The sequence below is a fragment of the Anolis carolinensis genome, chromosome 3 (genome assembly GCF_035594765.1).
Source record: "Anolis carolinensis isolate JA03-04 chromosome 3, rAnoCar3.1.pri, whole genome shotgun sequence".
Classification (NCBI taxonomy): Eukaryota; Metazoa; Chordata; class Lepidosauria; order Squamata; family Dactyloidae; genus Anolis; species Anolis carolinensis.
This window is the reverse complement of record NC_085843.1, coordinates 72,313,182-72,326,233: the sequence shown is the minus strand read 5'-3', so window position 1 is coordinate 72,326,233 and position 13,052 is coordinate 72,313,182. Positions and strand designations below refer to the sequence as shown.

General features: G+C 37.0%; 1 protein-coding gene across 4 annotated transcripts in view; it reads left to right on the top strand.

Moving 5' to 3' along the window:
* app (amyloid beta precursor protein) overlaps nt 1–13,052 on the top strand; it is a 230,683-nt gene that overhangs the window by 155,537 nt on the left and 62,094 nt on the right. For 2 of the 4 annotated variants that reach the window (XM_062975031.1, XM_062975030.1), the window contains exon 7: nt 10,576–10,743. The exons of the other annotated variants lie outside the window; for them this stretch is intronic. In XM_062975031.1, coding sequence (XP_062831101.1) covers nt 10,576–10,743 — 168 coding nt within the window. The remainder of the gene's footprint in view (nt 1–10,575; nt 10,744–13,052) is intronic. 4 annotated transcript variants of the gene reach the window in all.

Sequence of the window (13,052 nt, the reverse complement as noted above, 5' to 3'; positions counted from 1 at the left end):
GGTTTAATCATAGTTTATCATCTCATCTAAGTCAACCGTAATCCTGGTAAGTGCTAACATGCTTGATACATTTTGGAAGTTGCCTTACTATGTTGTCTATTGTTGTTTTCTACTTTTAAAAAAACAATCCAAGTGCTCTAGATGCATAATTTATTCAACCAACCAACCAATCAAACATTAACTGAAGTTAGTATTTACATGGGTATAATAATAAATTCTTGGTAATGCTGACAAGGAAAAAAGAGGGGATAATTTTTCACTAGGGAAAAGAAGGAATGTGAAAACATTCAGTGTGGGGGATGTTTGTCTCTTAACTGTGTTTTTCACCTTAATTGTGCCAAACTTGATTAAAGAGAGCAAGTGCTGAATAAAGTGACTGACACATACACTTTGCATTAACTTCTTTCCCCTTTGGTAGACACATAGAAGTAAACACATAGTTATTATTAGAGTAGAACTATGGCATTCTTAGTTGAAAGACCAAATTAACCCAAATAAATATGACCTAATTGGACTTTCATTACTTTCATACAGGCAGTCTCCAAGTTACAAACAAGATAGGTTCTGTAGATTTCTTCTTAAGTTCAGTTTGTTTGTAGTTCGGAACAGGTACATTTTTAAGTGTAATTCTATCTAAATGTGTGTATATATACACACACACATGTGCATATATATACACATGTATATACGTATATATATTATCTTTGAATAGCATAAGGAAGGATTAACACCCCTTTGGTGTTTGTTTTTCTATCTGTGCACCTGTTCAGAAGATTTCACATCATTGAATTTTGAAAAATGTGTGGAAGCTTCAATGGAGACACCTTTCTCCCATGATAACTTTTCCAGAAGTGAATTTCCAAGGGACAGATTTCTCTCATTTTCATTCTTAACTATGAATCGTTTGTAAATCGGATGTTTGTAATTCGGTGACTGCCTGTATTTAACAAAAGAGTCGCAATAGAATATCTTTTTCCATACTTGTATAATTTTTGGAAACTTCCCAGCAACTTTTCTATTTCATATAGAGAATAAACCTCAGCCATAAAAAAGCAAAACATTTCAGTGCGATTCAGAGGAATTAAGACTGAATACATCTATTAGGATAGGGATTTCAGCACCAGAGTGCTATAACAGAGAAATTCTTTCCATTCTCATTTCTACCAAATGCATTTTAAAAGGGTTTCCCTCACTAACTTCAGTGGACAGACAGGAAGATGAGTCTATGAGAAGATAGTCCTTTTGTTATTGGGGTTCTAAACTCAAAGTCATGGCAAATAGAATAGCATGACTCTTTCTTTTTGAGCATCCAAAACAACAATGTGTTAAAAGGAATAGGAAGCCTGAGTGAGGGCACATTTCATCCTACATCCAGTTATGATATGCAACTAGCACAAGGTATGTTACACTATTAGTGGTTCCTTTGCAGATTTAGTGCACAGGGAAAGCCTGCACAAGCTGTGACCATTCTTCCAGGGGTTTTGGACTTCAGCTCCCAGAATTCCTGGCAATTGCACAAACTGCCTAGGGTTTCTGGGAGTTGGAGGCCCAAACATCTGGAGGGCCACAGGTTGTGCAGCCCTGGCATAGTAGAAGAGTGGTATTCAGTAGAGATTTTACCGTGCAAATGACTGTGACACTCGTTGTTTAACCTTTTGCACAGTTGGTTGCAGAACTACTTTATACTGCTCTCATAGAGTATAAATCATCACAACTACACTGACAGGCGGCCTTATCACACTAGATCTTCCAGAGTAGGTAAAGAGTATGCATCACATCTGAAATCCTGGGACTGCCTACTGCAGAATTCTGGGGTTTGTGGTTTAGGGAGGGTCCTTTAAACTGCTCCACCGAAGAAGTCCTGGGCCTCATTATACAACAAACCCCAGAATTCTGCAGAAGGCAGTCACAGGATTTTGGATGGGATGCACACTCTTTAAGGCAGTGGTTCTCAACCTGTGGGTCCCCAGATGTTTTGGCCTTCAACTCCCAGAAATCCTAACAGCTGGTAAACTGGCTGGGATTTCTGGGAGTTGTAGGCCAAAATACCTGGCGACGCACAGGTTGGGAACTATTGTCTTAAGGGATTTTCATGCTGCTAACATTAAGGTGGATTTAAGCTGCCATCTATCCCCCCTTCAGCTCTGTTATTCTGTTTAGTTAAAGAACATGAGCTCAGAGTTTTAATTCCTTGACAGAACAGAGAAAATAGATAAGATGGAAAATGCTGACAAAGCTTCCCTCCCTCATAACTTGCTATGTTGCATGTATCAAGAGGAAGGAGGTAAAACAGTGCTACTATACATATGAAAATCTCTTCACATATAAGCACTGTGCTCATGAAGAAAAGGATTGTGCCGAATCTGCTTTTTGTTTGCTATAATTTCTTCATCCCAAAGGATGTACGTTCATAATTTTAAGCTTGATGACAGTTCCATGCTATAAAACATACTGGCCTAGGTCCAGTTAATATTAAAATAAATAAATGGAAATCAGAAGCATTATTTTTAAGGCAGTACACAAATATGCTTCCATTTTCTAGGAATATAATAGTTTTAATCCTACTTCGAGAATGACAGGTGGCAGCCTGTTATTTCATGCCTATCGGCAAACATATTGAAAGAAGGTGTGGTTTTGACAGCTGTTCTGCTTCAGGAAAACATGAGATGATGAGGAAAGAGGAGAAAATACCTTTCTTGGACTATTTTCTTTTTATGGTGGTACCTTTTCTATAACCTAGAAAAATCCCTGCATGACAAGGTAAAGCTATATTTTTATAGGCATTCAGTAGCATGAAGGAACAGAAGTGTCTGCTACTGAGCAATTTTCTCCTAGACACCTGTTTCCTTCAGTGGGTCTGTAATTAAGCTGGAATTTGGTTCTTGTAAATTCAGTTATTTGTGAGCTGTAATGAGCCAAATGAGCTTTATTTGAGCTCTCTGTTCCTTGATCATTGTGGATGGTACATAGAGCCACTTCTTTTTTGTTAGCCTTTTCAAGGAAGTAGAAAACAGATATTACATTCCCACCATGAAATGAAGAGATCAGACACAGGAAAATGGATCTAAAGCCAATTTCCTGGCCTATTTATTTATAAGAATTTCTGGAATAACCTATGAAGGAAAAAATAAATACTATTAAGGGGATTTAATCAGTAAGACTCAACTCATGATGTATTACCCACCTATGGAGAACTAACTGTCCCTGTGCCAGATGTCACTTCTTTTGACCACCTCCAAGGACATATGGGCACCAAAGATCCCAAAAGCCATCCAAAATTCTTTGGCTACACCTCTCAGCCAATCATAAGTGGAAGGCCATCCTGAGGGTACTCTGTCCCAAACCTCAGAGGTTTTAAAGTGTGAAAACCCTCATTCCAGGCCTACTCAATCCTTGCACAACCAGTGTAAACTCTCACTGTCCTTTGGGTGGGAGGGTGAGTCATGCTGAAGCAAAGAGGACGACAAGGAGCGGAGCAGCCTTAAATAGCCTGCAGCTCCGCCCATGTCATGTGATTGGGGCTGGTGGAGCCAACCAGCGCAATAAGTCTGGTCTCCTTCATGGGAACCTTCAATTCCCCTCCATCCCAGCACCTTAGGCTTTGCCTGCTGGCTGCTGGTGTCCCAATTATTTCACTATTCTACCACAGCTTTATGACAAAGCCATGTTTGTATCTAGTCCTCAAATAACATTATATTGCAGCACTTCTTTAAATAATCTCTTAGTCTTGGTATACATTAGTCTATATTGGCTTGTAAGAATGACAGAGCATAAAAGATGTTTAAAGTATGAAAGATTTTCAATGCCGGATTGTTGTAGTACACTTTTGCCTACCACTCTGGGTGAAAGATGATCAACTTTACTTACCAACATCAACAAAGATCCATAGTAGTGTGTCATGACAACTTCATTACGTTTCATGTCACTTCAGTCTGAGGAATGTCAATTAAATGCAGGGTGCCATTTTAGAAGCTTCCAATGAATTCTCATGAAGCTGAGGAATTTCTCAATTCATCCATTCATTGAGTTTTCTTTTCCTTTTTTAAAAAATATTTCTTTTATTATTTTTCCAAAGTGTAGGGATACGGAGAAGTGTAGGAGTGTTTAGATTAGTGTTAGTAAATTAATAAATTTTAACAAATATCTAATTAAGCATCAAGAGAGAGGAGAGTGATACAGAGGGCAAGGGAAAAACATTATATAATATTTTATTGTATTAATTGTAATTGTTTATTTTTTGGAATTGCATGTTGTTGGTATCAAATTGTTGCCTGTTGTAAGGCCACCCTGAGTCCCCTTCGGGGTGAAAAGGGTGGGGTACAAATGTGGGAAATAAATAATAAATATATCCAGTTTTTAAATCTCTGTTACCTTAACATCAGTTGCTTGAACTACTTCAAAAAATCCTCCAAAAAAGTTGATTTTTTTCCATATTAAAGGGGGGTCTTATTGTCCATTATTTTTAAACCTGATAGTCCTGTCTTTTTAGTTGTCTTCTTATATTTGATTTTATTTCAAGTTGCTTGTCTTTTCTTTTTCTCCTTAAAAGTTCTTGATTGTTCCTGCTAACCTGTTTTCTTTTCTTTTTTAAAAACTAAACTCTTGTTTAGTTGTGTTTATTACTACACTAATCTTAGAAATTTATTAGTCAAATCTGTTTGTTAGTAAGTTTTATTTTATTTATTTATTTACAGCATTTCTACCTCGCCTTTCTCAACCTCGGAGGAGACTCAAGGCGGCTTTACACATAGGCAACTATTTGATGCCTTAAAACAATGTACAATTAAAATAAACATTTAAAAATAGAATTAAAAATACATTAAAACATGTAAAACAATACTTTCACTGTTAACCACACTATCACTATTAACCATGTTTCCACGTTAATACTGAAACCACGTTTGTGTTATATGTACAAGATTTAATATACAGTAGAGTCTCACTTATCCAAGCTAAATGGGCCGGCAGAAGCTTGGATAAGCGAATAACTTGGATAATAAGGAGGGATTAAGGAAAAGCCTATTAAACATCAAATTAGGTTATGATTTTACAAATTAAGCACCAAAACATCTTCTTATACAACAAATTGGACAGAAAAGGTAGTTCAATACGCAGTAATGTTACGATGTAATTACTGTATTTACGAATTTAGCACCAAAATATCATGATATATTGAAAACATTGACTACAAAAATGGCTTGGATTATCCAGAGGCTTGGATAAGCGAGGCTTGGATTAGTGAGACTCTACTGTATATCATTGTTGTACCCCCCCCCCCTATTTTTCACTGCTCAGCCTTTCTCTTAACTAATACCTCTTGTGTGAGGGGTTTGTCCATACTATTTTAAAATATATAAAACAATTATCATGTTTTAAACCATCAATTTTTAAAATCTTATTCTTCTTGGTCTCTTCTTCAGCCAAAACTTTTTTTTCTTTTCCAATCAATCCCAGAGTTTTTTGTTTCGACTATCCATGGTCATTTGGAATTCTCCTTTCTTTACTATCTGCTTTTACAAAGTCTTGTGTTAACCATTCAAGAATATAGTCTCCCTCATTCATCTTTCATTCACTTGTTTACTAGCAGATTTCATCCCCCTGTTATTTTTAATACAAATAAATAGCCTTAAATAGTTTTGTGCTTGCTGAAGGAGAGAGCAATCATCAATAAAGAAAGTTACGAGTCATATCTCAGTCTTGTAAAACACTTGACAAGCTTGTAAGTAACAAACCATCTGGCAGGTACTGGAGCCTTTGCAAAGGTCTCACTGCCTATCCATGTTTTAGTGATGCTTCTGTTTATTTGAAATGCCCCCTCTAAATAGCCAATAAATAGTTTGAAGTGGATATTGTAAATACTAACACTTTATTTGCAAATGGTATTGTAGCTCTTGACCTTTAAGGCTGTGCATCCAGTATCGCAGTATTTGCTTTTTATGCAGAGATTAGATGCCTGAAAGCCAGGACTGGGGTGTTGTGATCCCTGGATAGTGTTGAACTGCAGTTCCCATTAGTCCTAAAGAATACAGCAAGAACACCAGGGCATGCACAGAGACTCCTCTGTAAGCTGTAGATAATATACTAATGGCTGTAGCCTTAAGGAGAATATACAATCTTATTCTCCCCGGTGGCGAAGTGTGCACTGAGCTGCTGAACTTGCAGACCGAAAGGTCGTAGGTTCAATTCCCAGGAGCGGAATGAGCGCCTGTTGTTAGCTCCAGCTTCTGCCAACCTAGCAGTTCAAAAACATGCCAATGTGAGTAGATCAATAGGTACTGCTCCGGCGAGAAGGTAACGGCGCTCCATGCAGTCATACCAGTCACATGACCTTGGAGGTGTCTACGGACAACGCCGGCTCTTCGGCTTAGAAATGGAGATGAGCACTAACCCCCAGAGTCAGACATGACTGGACTTATCGTCAGGGGAAACCTTTACCTTTACCTTTTTACAATCTTAACTCTTCTATGTTGGAAGCTTTATAAATATGTCAGAATGCCTGTGTAATTCTTGAGGTCATTTTTATATCTTAAACAGAATATACTACATGTTCCAAATCAGTAAATGGAATCAGGGTTTCATGCACTAAAACGTATTAACCTAAATTGAGGCTAGTCCCAGCTTGAGTAGACCATTGAATCAATGTCTAAAAGATAAAACAACTGAGCAAATTCGATTATAGAGTGGGCCAACTCTAGTTTAATACCAACATAAAATGGATTTATTTCACTGCATCCAGAAGAAATATATACATCATAACAGATGTGACAAAAAGCAAGCCTTATTAAATAGATCATCCAAGTTTTTCTAACAGGACTTAATTGTAGAGTAAAATTAAAACTTTGCATTAAGCCATATAAGAACTTTAATGATAACCTAACAAGCTGCTTGTAGGGAGGCATTATAGTTTTAAAAATGGCCCAGAATACTTGTTCAGAATTGTAATAATGTAAGAAAACAGCCCAATCATCTGCATGATTTAAGGAGGTCAAAGTTCCTGAAACCTCACAAGAAAGTTATTGTCAATATATTCTATTATATTTAGGGAGAAAATGTTATAAGTTCCATGTTAATGCTTTGTCTTAATCACTTTTGCATGTTTAATATCCATAACAAAAGAAATATCCATAACAAAGAAATTGACTTTGAAATGCTCAAGTAGAGTGGACATTTGGTCAACAAGTAAATTGATATGGGTTTAGTTTGTGTTTGTTAAAATGTGCATCTTTCTTAATTATATGATTAAGGCCCTGGACAGATATACTGATGAGTTTTGGGACACTTAGCCTTTTGTCTATAGCTCCCAGAAATTCCCAGCATGGTCAGGATTAGCCATGTTGTCTGGCTAGCGAATTCTGGGAATTGTAATCCAAACAAGTATTTCACACTCTGTTCATTCACCTCTCAGATCCAATACATGACCATTTGTAAGAGGGTTTTTTTTTTGTTTTTTTGCATTTCAGTGAAGTTCAATATACTCTGTTCTGTCCTTTCCATATTTATTCATCTACAGTGATGCTTATCTGTCTTTTAGGAAGTAAGTATTGAGTAGTTGGGATTGACTTTGTAGAACAGTACATTTACTGAGGCTCAGAGACTCATTAACATTGCATTTACAGAGTTGGAAATACTGCTTTTTGACTTGTAATTTAGAATCCCTTTGGAGGGGCTTTGGATTTGTAGTCAGGATGTAGCCTTTACACACTGTGTAACATCATTTCTGTAAAATGGAGGAACTGAAGGCAGCAAGAGGACGGAGAAGCTGAAGACAAATCTGAAGCAAATGTAAGACAAACAGTATTATTGAGACACTAGTAAAAATATTATTTCTATCAAACACACAAAAAAGTGAATTCGCATATTATCTGGACAAATGAACAGAATTGAAAACTTTCAATACAAATAACATTTCCAAGACCCATTAAGAGGTGAGGCATATATTGAATGCATTCTACATTAAAATATGCAATGATGGTATTTATTTATTTATTTATTTATTACATGCATTTATACCCCGCCCTTCTCCCCGAGGGGACTCAGAGCGGCTTACATTCTGCCATGAGGGCCAGCAACAAATATACTATAAAAACAAAACAATTAAAACATGATAAAAACATGATAAAATGTATACAAAAATTAAAACGCTGCAAGGCAGCGATATTGCACCATCCTCAGTCATTCACTACTGCTACAATTACAGATTTGCGACCCGATTACAACAGCCAATGAGCTTATTTGCTGAATGCCTGGGCGCAGAGCCAAGTTTTTAGTTTTCTTCTAAATCCCAGGAGGGATGGGGTTTGCCGGATATCGCTGGGGAGGGAGTTCCACAGCCGAGGAGCCACCACGGAGAAGGCCCTGTCCCTCGTCCCCACCAGCCGTGCCTGCGAGGCAGGTGGGATCAAGAGCAGGGCCTCCCCGGAAGATCTTAAGGTTCTAACGGGCTCATAGGAGGAGATACGTTCGGATAGATAGGCAGGACCAGAACCGTTTAGGGCTTTGTAGGTCAAAACCAGCACTTTGAATTGGGCTCTGTAGCATATTGGCAGCCAGTGGAGCTGGCTTAGCAGGGGGGTTGTACGCTCCCTGTAAGCCGCTCCCGTTTGTAGATAAAATAACACTCTTTTCTTTGCAGAGTGCAGTAACTCATTGATACCTTAGTGCGACGAAGAATTCACAAAAATAGAGATGATGATGATGATGATGATACAATAGAAGTAGATGTAAATGAAGTAACTGGGACTCATTTCAAGCTACTTAATTCCTATTCCAATTTTTCTCATAGGCTAAAAATAAATGTTTAGAAGTAAATTTTAATTGTTCATTGTGTTTACTATATTTCTTACATTCTAAGACAAACTTTTTTCCCTTAAAATGGAGTGTGTTTTAGATTTACAGGTGTATCTTATGTATTTTTGTTGGTGGTGATACTGAAATTAGGGTATTTCTTACAGTTGAAGAAATACATAATTATTTTTTGGTTTTTGACATTGCATTCTAAACAAATAATGTAATTATTTCCATTCACTGCCTGTTGGGGGATTAATACTGCCAGTATATAGTTAATGCTTCAGCTTTGTTTTTAAAGTGTGTTACAGTTCCAGTTTATTCCAAATACAGTAGAGTCTCACTTATCCAAGCCACGCTTGTCCAAGCCTCTGGATAATCCAAGCCATTTTTGTAGTCAATGTTTTCAATATATCATGATATTTTGGTGCTAAAGTCATAAATACAGTAATTACAACATAACATTACTGCGTATTGAACTACTTTTTCTGTCAAATTTGTTGTATAACATGATGTTTTGGTGCTTAATTTGTAAAATCATAACCTAATTTGATGTTTAATAGGCTTTTCCTTAATCCCTCCTTATTATCCAAGATATTCGCTTATCCAAGCTTCTGCTGGCCCGTTTAGCTTGGATAAGTGAGACTCTACTGTAAATGTGAAAATGTACACAAACCAAGAACTCCTCTGGTGAATTTAGCTCTTATTTTGAGGTGTAATGTTTCCTATTTCAAACTTCATTTTAACTAGTAATTTTCACCTTGGTAGCAATTAATTCAGACGCCCACTAAGAGCATAAGGCTACCATTCTGCAGTCACTTAGCAGTGAGTAACCCCATTAAACTCAATGAGACTTATTTCTGTGTGATATCTTTACAACTGTGCTGGAAGATCCCAGTCAGGTAATTGTTTTCTCATTAAACAAATGCTCTGTTAAAAAATATGTTTTCAAAACTCTTCTGTGTTACTGACAGAACATCTGCATTTGTTTATCCTCCAAACTGGAAAACATTGACATATTTAACCCAACACCAAGAATCTGAGTATTAACTCTGTTCTGAAGAGACACATGATGAAAGGGAATAAGGAAGGACAATAAAACTACTTCTTTATAATATTTACTTTTTCCTGTTTGGAACATTATTGGTAAAGGGCCACAGATATGTACGCTGGTGAGAAACTGTATCTGAATTCTGAGCTACCGGTATATGTTTTTACCATTAAGAGATGTAGTAAGTAACTAGACAAAATTTTAATGAAAATTTAAAATGTGGGCAAGCGAATCTATTCAGTGATGCATTCCATAAGATATGGTCATATCTCATATGCAGGAAAATCAGATGTGAATTTTAAAAGTACAATTGGTCTTGCAGTGTTTTAAAAGGAATATTCCCAATTTCTTTTCCCTGATCAACTCTATAATGTAATAGATTCCACTGTATTTTTTGTTTTTATAATAAGAGATTATATTTTTCTAATGTAGAGATGCATGAATGTTTCTACAACAGTCAACTGTTTTCAATTTGCATGTTGGACTTACCAGAATGAGGCAAGGGCAGCAGATCTTAGTTATGTCCGGTTTCAAAAGTGGGGCTGAAACCGGTTGGCTTTTTGGAAGATGTAACAATGGTGTATCATCATATAGTTTATAAGTGATTATGAATCATATCATAATCACTCTAAGGGTGACCTTGATATTCTAGTGTGTAAATACAAGTAAAGATATGTAGACTAGTATTGATAATTCCACTTTCACGCTAAATATAGTTCCTCCACATCTCCTATAATTAGAGGTGTGCTCTGAACAAGCTGAGACTGGTCCTTGCCGAGCAATGATCTCCCGCTGGTACTTTGATGTGACTGAAGGAAAGTGTGCACCATTCTTTTACGGCGGATGTGGTGGAAACCGAAACAACTTTGACACTGAGGAATACTGCATGGCAGTCTGTGGCAGCGTCAGTAAGTGGACCTCTCCAGCCTGTGGCAGTCTTTCTGTCTTTCCTCTCTTGTGCCACTCTGCCTCTGCTGTTCTGTAGCGGATTTTTAAAAACTTCCCTGGAAGTGGGCCTGTCTGTACCACCACTAACCATATCTCCGTCAGCTTCTCTAATTGCCCACGTCTTGTAGAGTGTGTTTGGCCATTAGTACGTGTCTCGCTCGCTCGTTCACTTGTTCTTTCTATTCAAGCATGACAATTGGGGACTTCTTTCATCTTGTGTTCTAGACACAAATTGCCTTGCAGCAATGTAATGAAAATTGGGAGACAAGGCACTTAGAGGTATAATCTCTGTAAGAGGACTTGCTGTAGTAGTACCTTAGCTCCTGTCCATCTGTATATTTGTTATCATGCATGTACAATGCATAATCAAGCCAGCAGCAACCCAAGCCTGTAGAATTACCATTCATTATTTCATTTCATTTGCTATCACATTTCAGTAAAGTAGCAAGCATGCATTAAAATTCTGGGACACACAAATCCACACTTCGTAAACTTTTTTTCTTTATAAAAGTATTACATACTTACAAACATACATACATGGTTCTTTATTATACTTACTTTCAGAAAGGGAATTGGTGTTGAAAGAGACTGGTTCATATATACACCATTGGTGTATATTTGATAGTTGAAAGACTAAGGCTGTGTCTACACTGACCCATTAAATCGGGCCTGATCTAGGGCAGAATTTGACTATCGTCTGACTTTGATTAATGTGGAGCAAGGCTGTGTTAAAGTGGCCTTGCCCCACATTACTGCAGATCAGCTCCATGTGGTGTTTGGCCAGCACAGAACTGATCTGGGGTCCAGTGCAGACGTGCCTTTCGATTTTATCTGCATCACTGAGCTATAACAGTTTAATACCATTTTATTACTCATAACTCCATCCAGTTGATTTGTAACTTCATTGAGCATTTAGGATTCTCTATAATAATTACTAGAGCTTGCTACTTGAAAATGCTAAGTACCTCACCATGCTACAGATCCTGGAATACTGTTGAATGAAGCTACTGTGTTTCCCCGAAAATAAGACAGTCTTATATTAATTTTTGCTCCCAAAGATGTGCTAGGTCTTATTTTAAGGGGATGTCTTATTTTTCCATGAAGAAAAATTCGCATTTATTGTTGAACAAAAAATGAACATTTATTATATACTATACTATAGTTGTCATCACAAACCAGCAAACCAGTCAAACTGTGAATCCTGTCAAGAATTTCTTGTTACTACCATTATTTCCATGTACAACAATCTATGGTGCATACATTTACCAATCCTGCATGCTCTGGTGTTCTGTTCAGCAGGCATGCTTCCAAACAAAAACTTTGCTAGGTCTTACTTTTGAGGTAGGCCTTATATTTAGTAATTCAGCAAAACCTCTACTAGGTCTTATTTTCAGGGGATGCCTTATTTTTGGGAAAACAGGGTATGGTAGTTAAAATGTTGTGCAGATGTTACATTTGAAACATTCCAAAACTGCACTATTTTGCCACCAGTCACACACTTCTGTCTTCGGGAATGGGGGCTATTCACACATCTAGCATCCAATAGTTTTTCCCCAAGGATCTCTGATGTAGACAATATACCTTTCAATGCGCTTCTGACTTTGAAGTCTTTGTCCAATTAGCAGCTGTCAAAATACTAAGCAAGGTTTATTGTTCTGAACAAATATTACCATGGTAGATACAGGAAGACTGCTTAAGTGTTATTTTGATCCGTTAGTAAAAAAAACAAAAAAAACCCAAATACTTATAATCGTTTTTCATACTCTAGACAATTTAGTCTCCCTTTTCCCATGTGTTAATCAATTCACAGTTTACAAAAGGGGTCAAACTGATTTAGAGATTATGACTGGCTTCCAGTAAATATTTAAACTAACACATAGGGCTGGTGCATGCTCTTGGGATATTTCATTTAAAAACAAAATAAATCTTGATCCCAGTGTTTTGCTAACTGCTTTTGAAATTTTGAATTTTGTCTTGTTTGTCATGAAGCCTGTTCCTGTTCTCTGAAATAGCAGATATGGAATCCTATAAACTTTACTTGTTCCATGAGACTGGTGCAATAATGTAGACAACAGTTGCTATTTTCATCATTGTTTTGCATTTGAACCTTATATTAGCAGGGCCAATTAAATTAGGCAAGCCCGCCAACTCTCTGTGTATAATGCAATATTCTTAACAATTTCATCACTCTGAACCTTTGAAAGCTGAACATGAAATTATTCCAGCCTCCATAAGCTATATACAAAATAAAACAAAGGTGTTACTTATT